Here is a 21,718-nt window from a genome sequence, read left to right as displayed (position 1 = left end):
GCCTGTGGAATATGGTCATCTTCAAGTCCAACATAAACAAGTTCTTGATAAGCCATCTCATTAAGTAATCCAATTTACCAATTTTCACTACTAACGATTACTACAATATTGTCCCATTGACTACTGTACACTTATTAACCCTTATCCTCGAGTGACCTCTGGGCCTTGATAAGTGGTGACTCCTTTGTAAAAAAAAAAAATGCACTTGTGATGTTAGGCTGTGTAAGGTATTAACTTTGATCAAAATTGCTTGTTCCTTCTTTCGAAGATATTCCAATACAAAGCCTATTTAAGAACACTGCCGGATACATAAAGTGCATTTGTGTGAAATTTCATAAAACCTGCTCAACCATTTCGGAGTCTATAGAGAATAAACGCACACACAAAGTTCCTACTATTAAACAATAGTAGAGATTCTAATATCGGAGAGGATTGAACGTTGCCTAAAGTAGCAAAATGTCAGTATCCGATACTCTTCAAAACTACCATTCGTCCATGCATAGAGGATTGTTGCCATGTCTGGACTAACTTCCCTCTCTGACAGGGTCCCTAAAAAAGAACCTCTAATCTAAAAGATCCCATACTGTCTAGCAAGCTCCAGTCCCTGTCCCATCACCACAATGTTGCATCCCTGTGTCTGTTTTACAAGTACTCCAATGAAATGTGCTCCAATAAGCTTGCTATACTTGTGCCAGCTCAACCAACCCGACAAGCAGCAAAATTGCACCCCTTCACTGTAGAAGTCTGCAGATTCCAGAAACATTTCTATTCTTATAGCTGTTTTTCTCAAACTGCTTTTGGAATCCTCCTACTTCTCCATGTTTCCCTGACTGTACTAACATGCAGAAGTTTAAATGTAATGTGAACAAACATGGAAGCAACTAAAATGGCAATACCAATTCTTAAAACTTCCACATCTCTCTCTCTCTCTCTCTCTCTCTCTCTCTCTCTCTCTCTCTCTTTATATATATATATATATATATATATATCGGCAGCCGTGTTAAACGCATATGTTATTTTTCTTTCATTAATATTATTGGAATTTTTTCCCCTTTTCCTTGTACATATTTGTGAATTATTCCACGGAGTTCGGCCTTTTGGATTATTTTGGACCATCTTCCAATTACGTGATTTCCTTGGATTTTACTTGTGCGAATGGAAATTCAATTAACTTTCTTGGAGTTATATTTTTGGATTTTACCATCATCGGATTGTTTAACTTTCACCAGACTATCCATTCACGTGAAATCACCTTTTTATTCACCATGTTCTCTCTGCTTCACTTTTTGTCATCAAGTAAGATCTTTGCCTTACTTGCAGTTTCATCAAATACTTTTGTATGCAAAATCCGATCCTGCATTTTGCTAATTCCTGCCCTCTGATGAGAAACTCCGCGGATTAAGGACTATCCACTTATCAAGTGTTTTCTTTTTCAGATTAAATATGTTTTTAACTCTTTTTCAAAGTGTTTTTAACGTGTTTTATTAACTATTTGCTCATATATATATATATATGTACAGAATGGGGTCTCTATCAATCAATTTTTGGTTTAAAGACTTGAAACTTGATATATAGAAGATTTAGACGTGTGGAACAAATTCGGTTTGGTTTTTAACCAACAAAAATAGCTGTTAAAGGGGTAAAATCGAAAATATGAGAATTTGCCAGGCATAAGTCGATTGAACGTATTACTTCTACACATACATAAATATACATTTTAACAATATTATTTTTCTTAAGATTTTATATGTGTATGGATTTAACACTGGAGAGCTAAATATTTTGGTTTTGATTCTAGCTGATGGCACCCAAGTCATATATTTTATTGTACTTTAGAAATCACTAAAATATATTTGGTACAATATAATAATCAATAGAGAATTGGTTCTATAATAATAAATACAAAATCTGCATAAATTAAAAGATACTTTGGACTACTGTCCTCGTCCTGAGTGTCAAGTTTTGATGTAGCCTCCGACCTTCTTCAGGTAGAATGTTTCCGTCAAACTTGGGAATTTGGACGGAATTTTGAGCAGAACCCTTTATTTACTTCACAGGGGGTAGCATGTTCTTGTTCCATCAGCCATGACTGGATTAGCGGTTTTAAGTAATTTGCAATTGTATTTTTTTTTTTTTTTTTTTGTCGGCCACCCACATTGAGAATTGAACCTTCAACCTTCAGGAGAATGTCACCTTTGCAAAAAAAGGTCCAAAATTACATCGAACTGAAACATTGTGAAAATGATACTCACGATGAGAAGCATAGTTCAAAGAATCCAAATAATACGAATAACCAATCCTCATTTGAAATATCCAGAAATGTAATATTTTGTGACCGGGCAACGCCAGGTTTCCCTGCTAGCAATTTACAAAACTAAGATCATACAATGCATGAAAAGAAACATCAAAAACTTGTCTTCCTACCACAGGTACAAAGAATTTTCTTTTCTACTTCCATGTGTCACATCTGAGGAGATGCCACTCAGCACACTCTCTATTGCCTCGACAAAGTACAAAATCGACTTAGAAATCTAGTGGGAGAATGATTTTTTTTTTCTTCTCTCCAGCCCATTTCTCACAGAAGAGATATTGCTAATTTTTCTCTACTTTATTGTTATTTTCATGGAAGGTACTCGGCTGAGCTCCAATCTCTTGTTCCTACTTATAAGACATTCACAGCAAGAACTCAACTAGTTATCATAACGATATCTTCTCTCTCTTTCTCTCTCTCTCTCTCTCTCTCTCTCTCTCTCTCTCTCTCTCTCTCTCTCTCTCTAACATCAAATGGAACTTCCATTAACAGAGATTTTTTTTTTTTATTCGCATTCACCCCTAACAAGGCATATCGCCGCTTGGACGTAATGGGTTACTATTTGGGACCATGCCTAAGAAAGATTAACAAGATGTTGGTTTACATTACATTTAAACTTCTGCATATCAGTACAGTAAGGGAAGCAGGTAGCAGGAAGGGAATTCCAAAATCTAGCTGTTCAAGGGAAGAAGCTATTAGAGTTGAAAAAGAGTTTCTGATTATAGTCAGCTAACGTACTTCCTAACTTCCAGCATAGTGCTACCGGAGGCATTGACAAGGCAAATCAGTTGCTTCACTTTAATTGTTATTCAGTATTTCGATTGTAAAACGATTTATTGAAATGAAATACAAGAAAATGGACATTATTGAAAAGTATAAAATAAAAATTAACAAAAATTAGAAAAAGATAAAAATAACACAATTAGTCTTTGCACCTTTTAATAACAAAATTAAAAATAAAACTTTTTATTTTATTGGAAATTTTATAAGAAATATGTTTATGAAATTATAAAAATGAAAGTGTTTTATTTTAAAAATAAAATTTGTATTATTTGAATTTATATAAGAAAGTATAAAAATAAAATTACTGAAATCAAAATAAACAAAATTTCAAACACAATTAGTCTTTGCACCTTTTAATAACAAAATTAAAAATGAAAAGGTTTTATTTTTGAAATTTTATTAGAAATATATGTTTATGAAATTATAAAAGTAAAAGTTTTTTGGGTTTTTTTTATTTATAAAAATAAAAGTTTTCTATTTGAATTTATCTAATAAATATATGTTTATTAAACTAGAAAAATTAAATTATTGAAATCAAAATAACAAATGAAATTATTGAAATCAAAATAACAAATTAAATTATTAAAATCAAAATAACAAATGAAATTATTGAAATCAAAATAACAAATAAAATTATTGAAATCAAAATGACACATGAAATTATTGAAATCAAAATAACAAATGAAATTATTGAAATTATAATAACAAATGAAATTATTGAAATCAAAATAACAAATGAAATTATTAAAATCAAAATAACAAATAAAATTATTGAAATCAAAATAACAAATGAAATTATTGAAATCAAAATAACAAATGAAATTATTAAAATCAAAATAACAAATGAAATTATTAAAATCAAAATAAAAAATTAAATTATTGAAATCAAAATAACTAATAAAATTATTAAAATCAAAATAACAAATGAAATTATTGAAATCAAAATAACAAATAAAATTATTGAAATCAAAATAACAAATTAAATTATTAAAATCAAAATAAAAAATTAAATTATTGAAATCAAAATAACGAATAAAATCATTGAAATCAAAATAACGAATAAAATTATTGAAATCAAAATAAAAAATTAAATTATTGAAATCAAAATAACGAATAAAATTATTGAAATCAAAATAAAAAAATTTCAAACATCATAAAAGAAAATAAAAAAACGTATCCAATACATAATATTCCCTTAATAGTTGGCTCTGATTCTCCACTGTCACAGAAATTCTTGCAGATGACTATTTAAAAAGACTAATTACTACAGAAGTTAGGAAGTACTTTAACTGACTATAACCAAGTTTCTTTCCAAAAACACAATGCCATGAGCTTCCTTGTTAACTACAACATAATCGTCTTCAAGTTTAATGCCAACAAATACTTCTTATGCCCTTGGCTTAAATAATCAAATCCTTCCCTTTTTTACCTATCACTTCAAATTATCAAATCGTATTGTTTTGTATTCAATTAGCAATCTCATTGATCCTTATCCTCGAGTTGCCTTTGGGTCTTTATAAATGATGACTCATTATTATAGCACAATTCAGGGTGCTCCTTTGTTTGAAGCTGGATTTCTCCACATTAAAAGCTAACTCTGTGCTCGACTTTGCCCTCAGAGGGAGGTAAATATCTTGTGATTATCATAAAAAGTCTGGTGTCCTACTGATGTAGGCTCATCAAGAGAGATTTATTTCGTTCCATTAAAGCATCGTTTTAATCAATTTTCTAAATTGAAAGTTGTTTACAATATCGAATGCTTCTGAGTTCATCGAAAGGACAAACTGTCAAAACCTGATAGCTAATGCCAGAGACTTTTTGATAGAATTCAACTAGTGACTTTTGATCTTTTTCTCTTTCTTTTTTGCTATGTATTCTTGTTTTGCTCTTTTTGTTGAGCGTTTTCTTCCTCACTGTCTCTCTCCCTCCTTTTTTGGTTGCCGTCAGGGAGAAGCAAGAAAGTAGTTTGTGGGATTTCTTCATATGTAGCGATCAGTCACATGCCAAATCAGTCAATTGATTTTTATGTTTTTCAGAAGCCAGGATGAATAAATAAAATACTATTTTTTTTTTTACTTAAATAAGTTGTTTGTTCATTTTTTTCTACTAAAAATTCAAATTTCAGCACAACTAATTAATTCTCTGGAGAGAATTAATTAGTTGTGATTAAACTTCATTAAATATAAATATGGCTTCGATTTGAATTCATTTATTTAAAAATAACTTATGTTAATTGAACTATCATTCGTATCTGTGTTTTTTTTTGTTTGTTTGTTTTTTTTTTTTTTTTGGCAGATGTGACCTCTAACCTTATTCAGGTGCATCTTTTCAAAATTGGAAATCTTCAAAAGGTTTGATTAAAAAGGTTCCAAAGTCCAGATAAAATGGATATTTCTTTTTGTATTGGATAAAATGTATGGAAGAAAAAACTTTAAAAGGCATTTCTGTTCTTTCACCACCAACACTCGGATCCGTGTTCTGCTCCGGCTAAAATGAAATGGTCACTCATTAGGGAAGTCTCCTACTACAGATTTAAAATTTAAACTGACGGGTTGGGTGTTCCCAAATTCGAATCCAGTTTGTTCTACAAAAATCACTATCAATTAGTGTTGCATAGGTGGCAGACAATGCCGGAAAATATCGGAGCAAAAGCAGTTGTAAATCGGATTGCTAGTAATGACATCAACATTATATTTCAATCAAAGAATTGAGATCATGAAACAATGAAAGAAATATTTAACCCTGGATTGGAATTGCTAAAAATGCAAAATGCATAATACAATAAAACAGGAATTTTAAATATGAATATTAGTCAAAACAAAGGTAATGATAGAGAGAAGAGAGAGAGGCTAGTGACACACTTCTGCCTTTGTCTGACCGACCAACCATGTACTATCTCTTATACTGACCCAAACTCTCTCACTTGTTAGATTATCACCTGTAAAATAAATAAAACTTTGTTGATTTAACAAGTTGTTGTTTGATTTAAAAAAAACAAAAAAAAACACGATCATCAGATTGTATATTCTTTCGTATGCATTTTGTGAAAGACCATCTAAAAATTATGTAGACGACAATCTAAGAATTATGTAGACGACAATCTAAAAATTATATAGACGACAATCTAAAAATTATATAGACGACAATATAACATTAGGATGTTGGCAACCTTCTTGTGCTCACTCCTGTAAGTACCCAATGTCTTTCTAGAAAGAATTGTGACTAGAAAAATATTGGGGAAACCAATGCCAACAATAGAATCTTTTGATTCGTACGATGATGATGATGATGCTGATGATGAAGTATTGTATCACTTTGGTATAAAAAAACAAAAATTTTCATCGTTTCTAAGTTTTATTTCTTGATGCTGATGTACCATTATAAGTAGTGATGGGACGATTCCAATATTTTTCCCAATTCCGATACAATTATTGATTCCAATTCCGATTCTTTGTAAATCTCTAAATATTTAATTATAAAAGTGTTATCTTGTCCCGATTACCGTAAAAACACATCTTAAATATGCCTATGTTTTCTCAAACGTAAAAATACATTTGTGGGGTGGAGGGTGATCTAGAGATTTTAGTCTTACTGAAAGTTTAAATCAATAAATATTTATTATTTTATTATTACTACAAACAGTGGAAAATGTTTTTTTAAACCAAAATTAAATAAAAAAATAATTTAAGGAATCCGTTTTGGCATCGGAAAAAGGCTAAAATTTTTCCGATTTCGATACCCAAAAAAGCTCCGATTTTTCTGATTTCTGATTCCGATTCCGATTAATCGTCCCAACGCTAATTATAAGTAGTGTCGGGACAATTAATTGAAATCAGGAATGGGAAAAATCGGAACTTTTTAGGGTATCAGAATTGGAAAACTTTGTATTTATTTTCCGAGGCCAAAACCGATTCCTTAAATTATCTTTTTTATTTGATTTTGGTTTAAAACAAAATCTTGTATATATGATAGTAATTATATACTGCTAAATATCTATTTATTTTAAACTGCCAATCAAACAAAAATCTACGACCGCAAGTGTATTTTCACATTTGAGAAAATATATGCAAACTTAACACATGTTTTTACGGTAATCGGAAAAAAATAACAACTTTACAGTAAATATTTAGAGATTTATAAAGAATCGGAATCGGTAATTGTATTGGAATCGGGGAATTTAGTAAGGAATCGGTAATTGTATTGGAATCGAGAAAAATATTGGAATTGTCCCATCACTAATTATAAGGTTTGTGTTATGGGAGCTCATCAATAGTAATGATTAATTTCTGAGAGAACCATACCTCCTTCTCCTCTGGGAACATTTTTTTTTTACAAGGAAGTCATCACTTATCAAGGCCTGAAGGCTACTGGAGAATAAATGTTAATGGGTGTACGATGGTCACTGGGACAAAAGCATAATAATCGTTAGTGGATAGAAGAGGAAATTGAGGAGAATTTGATTATGCATTAGAATGAAACAAACTCGAGTATGCTAACAGACATGTGACCAACATGTCATGACCATGTGTGCTAAAAATAGTGACGATTTTTTAACAACAAAGAAAATACATAAAACATCATTTTTGTTCAAACTAAACAAAGACTTTTATTTTGAACCGAGATTAATATACATACAGACAATAAACACACACAACATTTTTGCCTGTAAGAAATTTGGTCTGAAATAGTCATTTGTTTGTTTATCAAGCCAATTCCTGTAACTTGAACATCTTTCCATGAAGTCAGTGACTTCACAGTAAATCTTGAGTTTGGCCTAGGAGCTAGGAGACTCCCATCCTAACTTGACACGCTTGTAACCAGGGGAATAAGAGGCAGCAGCAGCAGTACCCAAACACTCCTTTTCAGGATTAACTACCAAACTATTAATCAGATTTAAACCGTCCTTTTAAGGATGACTCAAAAACTATCAGTCTCTCTGCTGCCTGCCTCTTGGGACTCCCTCACAATTCCTGCAGCTGGCGGTGACTCCAGTAGCTCCAACTAGCTCCTGCATCTTCTTTTCAGCGGTTTCAACCACTAACAGCAATTCTAGCTACATGTTCCAGTGCCCATTGACATGTAAACTACCCATTCCAATGCCCGCTGACGTTCAACTATCTGTCCTAGCTATCAGTTTCAGTGGCCACTGATGTCCAACTATCAGTTTCAGATTCAACATTCCATTACCAAGGATGTACAAATTTCAACACCACAAGACACCCGCTCACTCCAAACGATTTGGATTCACAACCCCTATTGCCATACAATCTACCGCTTTCTCTTGATGAAATAAAACAGATATCTATCGTCTTTTACCGATCATCAGTGTTTGTTATCGTTTTGCTATTGCCATTTCTCTTTGTCTTGTGTCTACTTTCTTAGTTGTATGGTCGATTGGCACTTTTATCTTTTGACCCTCTGCAACGAGCTTAACAAGAACTTGTTTATATTGGATTTGAAGAAGACAATGTTGTAGTCAGCAGTTTTAAAATACAACTTATGTCTAATTACCTCATCAAACTGAAAAACCCCATGAAAATAGTTAACATATTTTGTCTCCAAAGATTTATCTGAATTTTAAAGTATTCTTTGTGTAAAGAAAAAGAAGGAATTATTTCTTTTATTGTGAAGACATTTTAGGAAAAATGAAAAGCTGTTCTTATTTCATAATAAATGAATCAATAATTAATCAGGCTAATGAAGTACAGGTCTCTGTTGCATGGGAATAGAAATCCAAAATCAAATGAGCTTTTTCATTCATTCCACATGAACAGCCATGTCATACATCTCTTCTTTTTCTTTTAGTTTTCATTCTGGACGTCTTGTCATCTTTCACATTAGTGATTGCTGAGGGTGCGAACACTGGCTTACGAGTATAAAAGTAGAACAGCGCAAACTTGTATAAATCAGTTGTGGTTCTAAATGCATGTGTGATAAATGACCATCAAATATTGTCTGTTAGCAAATGTCTGTCCAGGTATGTTTGTCGATCAATTTATTTCCTGATCTGCTCTGAGCCACAAACTGTCATCAACTGAAAACTGTTTTAAACTAACTCAAAATTTCTAGTCATCTAGATTGGAAATCCTATGTCTGGATCTTTTGTTTTGCTCAACTACTCCCAGCTGACTACCAATCTTATTTCCAATACTCATCCCCCTGCCTTTGTGAATTATTTCTAATCATTGTCATGACTTTTTCTACTTCTGACAATTTTTCCCCCCTTTTTTTGTGAATCAATTCCTAACACTCCCTGAGATCCTAGCACTCACGTCAGTGATCACTGAAGACAAGGGCATTGGTTTACAAGTATAAAAAATATATATAACAATGCAAAATCACAAAAGAAAACACAACTCCATACATCCAAGCCACAACCTGTCATCAAATGAAAAACTGTTTGTAAACTAATTCTGACTCCTAAATTTATTGACTTAAAATCGGAAATCCTATATCCGGTCTTTTGTATAAGAGTGACTGGTAATTGGAAAATGACTCAGCCTATTGGCCACTCCCAGCACTCATCCCATTTTGACCGCCTTTGTATATCTTGATGAATTATTTCCTATCATTGGCTTTATTTCTTTGTTTGTTTGTTTGTTTACTTCTAACAACTTTTCCTTTTTTTATTCCTGACTCTCTTTCTTCACTTTGAAGGTGGGGAAACGTCCATAGTAATACAAACAGAACAAATAGAAAACTATTTACGCCTGACAGTATCCTATACCTCTATAAGGCAACCATTTTCCCATGTATGGAGTACTGTTGTCACATTTGGGCTGGTGCATCTGCTGCTTGTCTCTCGCTCCTGGACAGAGTTCAAAAGAGAGTCGCCAACCTGATAGGTCCTAAACTGTCATCTAGGCTTCAGCCTCTGTCCCATTGACGAGATATTGCATCCCTCTGCCTGTTCTACAAATACTTTAATGGTGAATGCTCTGACGAACTGCAAACACTTGTACCTCCCCGACGTAACTACCCCCCCCCGACAAACCCGACAAGCTACTAAGTCTCATCCCTTTACAGTAGAGATCTCTAGGTGCAAGAAAGCCTTTTACTCCGATAGTTTCTTCCCCAGAACTGCGGGTCTTTGGAACTTCCTTCCGGGATTCTGCTTTCCCAACTGCACTGATATGCAGAAGTTCCAGTGTAATGTTAACAAACATCTTTCTACTCATCCCCCTTCATAATGACCCCGCTAATTAAGTCCCTGATAGTAGCCCCCTGCTTTAAAGTGGCACTGTGCCTTGTTTGGGGTGAAAATTGAATAAAAAAAAAAAAAAACATAAATCTTTGGATTGTCTGCTTTTGTCTTCAGCGATCGCCAATATGAGTGCTAGGACCTCAGGGAGTGTTAGGAAGTGATTCACAAAAAAAAAGGGGGGAAAATTGTCAGAAGTAGAAAAAGTCATGGTAATGGTTGAAAATAATTCACAAAGTAAAATAAGTTTCAGTCATTCTAGTATTTCCACAATATCATCGTTTGAAAACTTTTTCCACATAGATCCTTTCTCCATTCCAGGTGCTAAAGGAAGACTGACATGCAAAACTCCAAGCTGCAATGATATGTACTCCATAAACAGAATTAACTCTAATGAAATCGACTGCAAAAAGCTGGTGAGTAGGCCATTAACTTAATAGAATTGTTGGTTGTGGAATTATTTGAGTTGTCTCCCTTGGATTTATTCTGGCTAACTTCAAAGCAGATCGGCAGTATCGCTTTCATTTTATAAGGGCTTCTTTGCTGTCAGTCTGGGGTATAGTTTTGGTCAACTCTAGGAGGTCCCTATTCCCAAGCTTTACCTTCTCACTTTTTTAAGAAATGGGTTAGTTTATTGCTAATCCTCTGAGGCACCCTACTGGAAATGCCAACAGTGCTGCCCGGGCAATTTTTCTTAGACCTAAATGCTCTTCCATTTCAAATCCTATTTTCATAACCTTAAGTCTAATTTTCCCCTGCCATCGTAGAGAGATAGATAAAAAATCTCTCTTCAAAAAAAAAAAAAAAGAAAAGAAAAACTCAAGAAATATTTATGCACATCTACATTTCCTATAGGACACTTTCTTGACCTTGTGTTACATCTTCCCTGACCAGGCAATCAACAAACTTCAGAGAATACGCTCTCTTGCTTTTTTTTTTCTTGCTTTTTTACACGGTGGTCACTACTTATCAAAGCCCGGAAGCCACTCAGGGATAAGGGTTATTGCAAGTACAGTACATTAGTGTGGAGATTTAATAAAGTGTTTACTTAAGGGGGCGGTTCATTAGGAATTTGTTTACGTTGGACTTGAAGACATCCAGGTTGTAGTCAGGTGGGAAGCAGGCAGACGGAACAGAGTTCCACAGGCGTGCAGTTCTAAGAAAGAAGCTTTGTTCATGGAATCTACGTTTTGATTTAGGCACAGATAAAGAGTGGGGGAAATTTTTCACAGTGGATTCAGCTAGACGGGTGTTTTTCATGAAAGATTGGCGAGGGGGGACCAGAGATTGGAGTTCAGACAAGCACCTGCCATGGAAATAACGATAAAACAAAGATAGGCTTGCAACGTCTCTTCTGTGGGAGAGAGGTTGCAGGGTAGAGAAAAGGGCATCCCCCACTAAGCCATGAAGTCTGTTTTGTACTCTGTCAAGGCAGGATAGGCTGTTTTTAGCAGCTCCTGCCCAGATATGGCAACAGTACTCCATCCTTGGGTGTACTTGGATTTTATATTTTATTGGAAGCCAAGAAAACTTGTTCCGCCCAGATACCGAATTTAAAATGTAATCTTATCCTTATTCTGGCATGGTTTTTAAATTTCATTAGACATAGGCAAACCAGCCGTCAATCTTTGCATGGTCGTTATGCACCCTCTATCTAGGACCCTGGTGCACAACAAAGTACTGCCTCTTAACAACCACCACCTCCAATGCTTGTCTGCGGTGATTTTGTTTTTCTTCATTTTCTATTCTTGATATGTCTTCTTGTCAACCGCCAAGGACATGGGTATTGGTTTACAAATATATAAAAAACAAAACAATACAAGAGAAAACATGAAATCATATCTCAAGGTGCATATGTGTGATGCCATCATGGAAAAACACTTTTCAAATGCTTATAACCACATCTGATACACTGAAATTTAACCCTAACCTAACCCTAACTCTAACCCTGAACCTAAATTAATAGAATTTCTCTGTCATGGTCATTAGTGTTGCTTGGTTGGTTAGCTCACAAGTTCATCAAAATCTTGGATACAATACGTAAAGGGAAAACATTAAGAAGATTGTCAAATTAATATATAGAGAATAAATGACAAAAAGTTATATTCCAAAATTCATTATGTTGACCATCTTATAATTTATTCCTTTAATTCAGTTGACTTGTACAATTTGGAATAAAGGAATAAATTATAAGATAGTCAACATCATGAATTTTGGAATATAACTTTTTCTCACTTATTCTCTATATTGCTCTGCAATTACATTGAGCTTCTTATATACGGATTGATATATATAATAAGAAAATATATTTCTACAGAAATATGCATATATATAAAGTGAGAATGTGTGCGTGCATGAGGACACTTCTCAACCTATATACTCAACAAATTATTGATCGACAGACTTGAAATTTGGTATATAGGATATTCAGACATGTAGAAAACTTTTTAATTCGTTTTTATCCATTAAAAAAGAGCTGCTAAAAGGGCAAAATTGAAAATTGAAAATTGGTACGTGGGGGGGGGTCATCTGACTTTTATCTGTTTGTCAACTGTTTCACAGGGTTCGAAAACACTTTTTAAAGATCGTGGCAAGCTGGTCTAATGGTTATCGTACTCGACTCACTGTGTTTTGGTTTTGGTCTCAGCTTGCATATTTTTTTTACTTACAAGAATTGAACTGTTTAGAAAAAAATAATCCTTGTATGCACATGTCTTAGTTTCTTTCCGTTTTTTTTTTTTTCTTCATTTTTTTTAAAAGAATTTAATGTTATGTTTTATACTGGGCAACGCTGTGTACATTTTCTAGTATATATATATATATATATATATATAATCATGATACCTTTCTGTCTAATAAAACAATGGCGTTCTACATCTAGTCTGGTGCACTGCAGCATCTGCTGTGGTGCACTACAGTTCAAAGCTTGAATTGGCTCTCCGGATGTAGGTGTAGGCGAGCAATAAGAGGCCTAGGTTTGACCAGTTACCAGGCTCCCTCTCTCGGCATTGCAGACAAAGTCCGATGGAAAGGCAAGCCAATACGGTTGGAGCCAACACAGCTGCAGGAATTGCTTGAAAGATGTTGCAGTGCTTCACCATCCACCTATTGGAGTCTAATATATATATATATATATATATATATATATATATATAGAAATAAAAATTATATATATATATATATATATATATATATATATATAAATAAATAAAAATTACAATAAGTTTACCAAGGTAATCAAAATGATAAACTTAAAATATATTATAAATATTAAAGAGTTAATATTTACAAGTAAAATAAACTCAGCCAGATGTAAAAGCTCAATAAAACCGAAAAGGAAATAAAGCTTATAATATGAACAAATGATTAATAAAACATGTTAAAAGACATCTTGAAAAAGAGTTAAAACATATTTAATTTTAAAAAGGAAGCACAAGATAAGTGGATAGTCCTTAATCTGCAGAGTTTTGAAGAAATACTCTCCTTCTCATCAGAGGGCAGGAAATAGCAAAATATATATATATATATATATATATATTATATATATATATATATATATATATATATATATATACATATATATATATACATGTTATAATATAATACATAATATATTATAATATACATTATGTTTATAATTAAATAATAATGATTCTCTTACACCTATAAACACTAGTGTTTCATACTTATGCAAGTATCAATGTAGGAAGTGACAATTCCTGCCAGTCAGGAAATTCGAACACAGCTATGAAGCCACCTTTGACTCCATTTGCTAAGCTTTTACCTCCAAGCCACAAAACAGTTGCCACGAAAATGAAGGGAATTAATAACTAATAAACACACATTTCGGGCACAAACATTAGACAATCCAGAGTATTTGAACGAGTGTAAGTCGTGAACGTTGCATAAACACTAGCTGACTACCTCTTAGTTTAGATACATATATATATATATATATATATATATATATATATATATATATATATATATATATATATTACAGCGTGGCCACAAAGTCACGCACCAATGTTATTATTTATTTTTTATTAATATATAAAGAACTTTGAATTTGAATAAATGTTACTACTATAACTTTTTTAACTTTTTTAATTAACATTGGTGCGTGACTTTGTGGCCACCCTGTATATATATATATATATATATATATATATATAGAGAGAGAGAGAGAGAGAGAGAGAGAGAGTTAAAGAATTCAGATAAATTCTTTAGTAGGGATTCATCAGGATATATGAAGCTCAACACTTGACGGTGGTCCCAAAGGGTTTTATATGTTTGTTCATTATTTATATGTATGTTCTTTTTTTTTTCATTTCTATTCCTCTATTCAGTATGACATATTATTTTCCCTTCTTTCTATTTCAACCATTTTCTCTATAATATTTTGCTTTAAATCCCCTCCTTCCATCCTTCTAGTAGAACCCAACTCATAATATCCTTTTGCTGCCTGTTTGCCTGATTTACTATGCGGCACAAACTGCCACAAACATAAACTCCAAACTTCTAAATATAAAGAATCAGGACCAGAAATACTATGTTCAGTCTTTTGTCTTAGTCACTGCTATCCTTGATTAATAGAAACTGACTACTTCCGCGTGCTCGACCTATCAGCCATTCCTGGCTGACTATTCTTCCCACTGCCTTTATGCACTATGGTGCATTATTTCCTACCATTGTCATGAGTCATCACTTTGTGCTTGCCTGTGATGGCATTCACCCAGGGATAGGTTGAGCTAGCACCAAGTGAATTCGCTGCATCATGAATCAAGGCAGTCCATCCAGATCTGTCCGCTGCCAACTTTTTAGCATATCTCAGCCATTCGCAATTCTATCATAGCCCGCCAAAGATGCGAGGGCCAGTCATAGCTTCTAAGTCAGCTGTGTTATGAGCCACGGGCCACCTCCTCAGTTGCCATTGTGTTAATGTTATCACCTTGCAAATCAGGTCAATTGGGGGATGATCAAAAACGTGTCCAAACTATCAGAGTCTCCTGATAAAAAGTGTTTCTTTAAGTTTAGAAAGCTTAGGTTGTGTGTGGATTGTGGCATTTTGGACGTGATCAGAGATACAACTCCCGAGAATGCACTGAAGACACCACCAATCGAAGACTTCCAACTTTTGAATGCCTGCTACTCATAGTGGCCAGGTCATGGCTTGTACTTCTGACAACTTTTCTTTTTTTTTTTTTTATAAATCACTTCCTAACACTCCCTGGGATCCTGGCTTGGATGGAGGGAACATTTATAGTATTATGCTCATAGCATATGTTCTTTATTGATTTCAAAGTGTGTCAGATGAAGCCTCCCAGAATAATCGTTTTTCACGTTTGTGTGGGTAGAGAAATTAAATTATTTCTCGACACACATGAAGGTTGCTAAAACTTTCATATGTAATATTCACATGGTCCCCCGCTTGGCAACATCCAACTGTTTTCATAGATTTCTTCTTTTTCATCTCCTATTCTGGTCGTGCTGTATTCTATTCCACGTTGGCAATTACCGAACGGGGGGGGGGGGCAAACATTAAACAAAACTAAACAAAACAAAATACAAACTTTGACACATTCTTCAAATATCAGTTGCACTCTGAGAGTGGGTGCATGTGTGACACCATCAACCCTCTACACGTTAACGTCTACATCTTAGTTGTCTGTCTAAGCAGGGTTATTAGTCTGTTGGTCAATCCATTTCCCTATCTGCTCTGAGTCACAACTTGCGTTCAACTATGTCCAAACTGACAGCTCACATCAATTTCTGGATTTTATAGATGAGAACTGTCATCCAAAAAACCCAAATAACTCACATCAACACTAAAACTGTTATCAACTGATTCTGATTGTCGTAAAACCCATTGTCACTCCTCAAAGTGCCAGCCAACTAATTCTAAATTACAATAGAAAACTGTGAGCACAAAAAGTAATATGGTTAAGCTTAAACATGGAAAAGTAAAGGACTAGTTGTTAAAACTGGAAAAGAAAAGGACAAGATATTCTAGTAAAAAATATAATAAATTTATAACTACTTAAAACATTGCAGCATTAAGAATTGATTATATAATGTTATAAATTAAATTTAAAAAATTCTTAACGCTGCAATATTTTAAGTTATAAATTTATTATATTTTTTACTAGAATATCTTGTCCCTTTTCTTTTCAGTTTTAATAACTAGTCCTTTACTTTTCCATGTTTAAGCTTAACCATATTACTTTTCATGCTCGCATTTTTCTATTGTAATCCAGGATTTTTCCAAACTTCCAATAAATTCACTTCTTTGTTTAATTTCAGTCTTACTTTTTTGCCCCCATAAACATAATATACACATATATAATAACAATGTACGGCACTCGTCTGCTTTCAATAAAATCCACCCAATTATCTTCCTTTCATTCTTTCATTCTCTCTGTTTCACTTGTTACTTCTCGTTTCGCATGCACGGGGAACTGGTAGCAACAGTAGTCGCTTAAGCGACGTGGTTGCTATGGAAACCAGTCATAAAAAATGTTGTTCACCTCCTTATGTTTTTTTTTACGATGTTGAACACCAATAAATTGATCATAACTTTTGTTTTGCTGTCTGGTCCTTTTGTTTCTGTTCATCTCCACACACTGATTCATAATCCTACCTCAGCTTTCTTTTGTGTGTATTAGTGAACAAATTCCCATTCATTGTCTTTCTGCCAACCCTATTTGCTGGTTTTACTAATAACCTTATTCCCTTTTGTCTTCTGTCATTTCTTTTTCTCGTTCTCTTCCCAACATTTGACTTCCTCCGTGACTTCCTTAGGGGAGGACAACATTTTGGAATTCAGCACCACTTCCATTGTCTTCCCCCAGGAAATTTTATCCATATGATTTCAATTTCAAGTTTGCAATTATAAAAAACAAAATAAAAGCAAAAGAAACAAAAGATTCCAACACTTTCTGTAAATATTCGTTGCATTCTGCGTCTATGCATGTGGGGGGGGGGGGCACCATCAACCCGCTAAGGTCCGCATCTTAGTATTTATCAAACGGAAACCTCAAAAACATATAGTGAATTAATCACAAGCACCATTTAACTGATTAAACGATTTCATTATTTTTAACTGTGGGTGAAAGGTGATAACATATGTAAATGAAATGTTTTAGCCTATTTTTATATGGAGTAGTATTTCCCATGGAAAGTTCATGGAATGAGAAATATCTTTAATCAACAAATGTCTTGATAAAGCTGATATTTTTTTGAATAGCATAAAAAATTTGTTTTTTTGACAGAAAAATCAATAACACACAGCAAATATGAGTTTATTAACATTTCTAAGAAAATAGTGTCCATTGTATTTTAAACTAGCGGGGGTACCCGGCGTTGCCCAAGTGTTTGTTTCCGGGACGGGGGGGGGGAGTTTTAAAAAATGTTATGGTAGGTAAGTAGGAAGGATCAAACCCGGAGTCATGAGTAAAAGTAGGAAAATAAAGTGTGAAAAAAAAACAAAAAAAAAAACATCTGCAACGTTAACAGTTCGGCCACCAAGAAAAGTCCATTCCAGTTGTTTAGTAAAAAAAACAAAAAGAAAAAAACGACTACGGTAGGTCGGCGCGAACGTGAAAATATAATGTGAATTGTCCAGCACGCTAACCACTACGCCACAGAGCACTGCAGCTTAGTTTAGTGATTTTAAATAACTTCACATGAAAGAACTACGAAGCCAAACCGGTGTTCTCTTCTCAACTGTTCCTTGTGAACGGTCCCCAAACGGTGTTAAGTGGTGGCAGGGGGAGGAGGAATTTATTAGAGAGAAAATATTTTACCGCTTCCATTGATCTTAACCGATTTTGGCCGTGACTTCTCAGCAGAAAAAGTATAGAAATCTAAGATTATCGAGGAATTTGAGAAATAATAAGCCTATAACACACCTCAGATATTGTTCTGCCGTTTGTGCATATTATATTTGCATGAAATATCTTGATTTTTAATCCTATTAATGTCAAAATCCGACGGGAAAAAATGAGTTCATTTTATTTATATAGAGATATAGAACTGATTCAAATGATATAAATCAATAAATATTAATAAATACTCAGAAAGTAGTATTGTGCTACATAGTTCAATACAAATAATAAAATCACATTGTAAGAGACAATTTTTAATTTACAGTGCAGCACCTCTGGCACACAATGTTCTTTTTTCCCCTGTTTCTTTTGAATGTTCCCTTTTATTATGTAATGTTTTGCTGATTTCTTTCTTTGGTGAAGACTTATTGCATATCAAAATTATTACAAGTTCCTTCCTAACACCTTTACAACAATGATCATATATTATAATTATAATGATATTCGAAAACGAGGCTACATCAAAGGGAGGTCTCTCATTCTTGTTCAGGTTTGCCAGATTGGTCTTTATGGAGCCAATTTTCATGAATTTGGCCTTTTTTTAAAAGCGGGTTAGCTTTTAAAAATTGTATTTAGCCTTTTTCAAAGCATAATGTGAGTATTTATAGGGCTGGATTATAGGGCTGGAGTATTATAGGTTCAAATGAAAAGATTTATGATTGATTGCCTTGACTCTATTTTCTACCCCCTCTCCATCTTTTATAGGATGCTGCTTTCATGAAACCCTCATCCCAATTGCGACATGGCTTGAAACTAATCCAATCCCAACACAACCTGAATTTCAAACCACCCATGCCACGCCTCTCACGATCAGCTAGGTGACCCACATGAAGCCGTAAGGTATGAAGTGTAGCAAATATTTTTCCATTTTTTAATTCTTTTTTTGTGATTTTCTCTTTTACTTTTTAATTTCTTTCACATTGTCGACTGAAATATGAAGTTGAAAAAGAAAGAAAAAGTGCTCGTCTGAGCTTCAATCTATGGTTCCCCCTCACCAAATTTTGACGAAAAACTTGTCTAGCCAAAACCACTATCAATAATTTCCCACACTCTTTATCTGTGCCTAAACCTAAACGTAGATTCCATGAACAAAGCTTCTTTCTTAGAAGTGCACGCCTGTGGAACTCTCTTCCGTTTGTAGTCAGCTGGAAAGCAGACAATCTGATTGTCTTCAAGTCCAATGTGAACAAGTTCTTGATGAACCGTCACCCTAAGTAATCCAATTTACAAAATTTCCACTACTTATGATTACTATGCTATAATCCCATTGACTAATGTATACCCATTAACCTTTATCCTCGAGCGGCCACCGGGGCCTTCCTTTGTAAAAAAAAAAAAAAAATCCTAATCCCATGGAAATTCAACTGTAAATGTAAAGTAAATACCCAGACGACATTAACCGGAATTATCTCCCTTTTAAATCATCCAAATATGTGTAGAAAGATTGTGTGCTCCGGTTTCGGCTGCTCATTTGATTAGATAATGAGACATGGTCAAGAAACCCATTCTTAACATAAAAGAAGGAGAAGGGCTTTTTTAACTATTCTGTACTTTCATCTAACAATTTAATAAAGATATCTGCCACAGATAAACTGTCATATATGCCTGGATTGTCCACCAAATTCCAGCCATTAATATCCAACTGTCTTTGTGCTTTATTGCTGTTCAATGGTAAACACAATTGTCAATAACTAACACACTCCTCTCTTGGCATTGCTCTCATTCAGGATGTGATGACTCGTCTGTTCATGAAAATAGTTTGAGGATTGTTTGGAAATAGTCAAGATTGTTGGCTCTTTTTGACTTCCTGTTTCTACTGTCCGATCAAGTCGATAAGAAAGCCATTCTTAACATGAGGAAAGTGAGAAAGAGATTTGACATTATCTAAGAGGAAGATAATCATTAAGAAAAAAAGGATCATATCTTGCTTGTTATCATCATCCCTCTGCGGAGAAGAAACCAGAAGTCAAAAAATGCAGAAAACCTTGATTATAACCAAATTTTTATTTAAAAACGTCATTTATCTGCAGTTGACAAGCAACCATTTTGTTTTCTCTTTCAGTTTTCAAAGAGGATGCTCTCAAGCTGTCCACAGGCAAAACCATGCAACGAACACTAACAAGAGTACCACCTTAATGTGAAATCAGATGCATTTCATAAAGACAGAACAAGAGCAGGAGTTTTAGTTCTGCTAATATTTCAATTCTAGCATATTCAAGTTTCTTATTCAGCAATGTCAAATACTTCTAGTGATTCTTTAATTTTTTTTTTTTTCATTCTAATTTCTACAAAAAAAAAAAAAAAAAAAGTTTGATATTTGCTGTCAGAAAAATTTAATCAAGATATCTTAGAAAAAATTTTTTTAAAAAACTTCCTTTGAAAAAAATTCTCATTAAAACAAATTTAAAACCTAACTTAAATAACTTTTATTGTTTGACAAATTTCTTTGTTTTTTTGGTGAAGGTCGGCATAAATGTGCATAATGGTCATTCCAGACTATGGGATTGGTTAAATTGAATTTGAATTTTTTTTTTTTTTAAGATCATCATCGTCGTCGTCATAATCATCATCACGTTTCACTCCATCTCAAGATCAATCGTCGCACAGTATCTTAGTAATCCTCTCAAGCCCACATCGGAGAATGCCTTGCTTAGGGGAACGGTCTGTGAGGATATGTGATAGTCTGCATGTCGGTGCTACAGGGACACCAAGTGTCCTGTACATGGCCTCACTTGTGTAGATGGTTCCGTGTTTTGAAAACCTTCGCTCGTGCCCAGTTGAGTGCTACTCACTCTTTCCGATCTACATTACAAAGATTAATCAGACAATTCAATGTTATCTACACGTTTCAGTCACTGTAACCTCCGACAGGTTACAAAGTCACCATGTTTTTGGCATCAGTATTAGCTCTGCAATCTAAGGTTTCGAATTTTCGGATCTTGTTGGAAGTAAGTTTACACAAGTTAATGGATTTGGTTAAAAATTTAATCATAAGATAAAAATTATATCTCTAGGCTTCCCTGATTATTAAATTATCTTTATAATTCGTGTAAAATTTACTTCCAACAAGATCCAAAAATTCAAAATCGAATGCAGAGTTAATCCCCCTTTTATCCTGCTAAAATATGGCGACTTTTACACCTAAAACAAAGTTAAAGGTTACATCAACCAAAACGTTGTGCAGATAGCACTCAAGGTGAGAACAATTGTCTGAATAATCGAAATAAAACAAATAGTCGTCTTCTTGTTGTCATATGTTGTATTTCATTGATTCATCTCACTAATAATGCAGGTGGAAGGATGCTGGTATTATTAATCCAAAACCTACGACAGTGACAAAACTCTTATGAGATGGTAGTTACTGCGACGTCTCTTGATGTCCAAATAGGTCATGTGTACATTAAACGAAAGAGCTCCACTCTAGAATGAATTATGGAAAAGTTAGTAAAGCACGTGCCTTTTGCTAGGGTTCAGATGAAAGTATTTGAAATAGTGGTTTGGTTTGGTTGTTTTTGTTTTACGGCATATCAACCCTTT

General features: G+C 33.8%; 1 protein-coding gene across 4 annotated transcripts in view; it reads left to right on the top strand.

The window, feature by feature from the left end:
* LOC145256497 (uncharacterized) overlaps positions 1-20,595 on the top strand; it is a 108,137-nt gene extending 87,542 nt beyond the window's left edge. For 3 of the 4 annotated variants that reach the window (XM_080115451.1, XM_080115448.1, XM_080115449.1), the window contains exons 13-15: positions 10,617-10,711; positions 18,887-19,021; positions 20,244-20,595. In XM_080115451.1, coding sequence (XP_079971577.1) covers positions 10,617-10,711; positions 18,887-19,003 — 212 coding nt within the window. In that variant the 3' untranslated portion in view covers positions 19,004-19,021; positions 20,244-20,595. The remainder of the gene's footprint in view (positions 1-10,616; positions 10,712-18,886; positions 19,022-20,243) is intronic. The other variant, XM_080115450.1, reaches the window with a different exon arrangement.
* Positions 20,596-21,718: the final 1,123 nt, after the last annotated feature.

The sequence above is a fragment of the Euprymna scolopes genome, chromosome 32, assembly GCF_053919585.1.
Source record: "Euprymna scolopes isolate OS-2025 chromosome 32, ASM5391958v1, whole genome shotgun sequence".
Taxonomy (NCBI): domain Eukaryota; kingdom Metazoa; phylum Mollusca; class Cephalopoda; order Sepiida; family Sepiolidae; genus Euprymna; species Euprymna scolopes.
The sequence above is the reverse complement of the archived record's forward strand: the minus strand, read 5'-3'. Positions and strand labels throughout refer to the sequence as shown.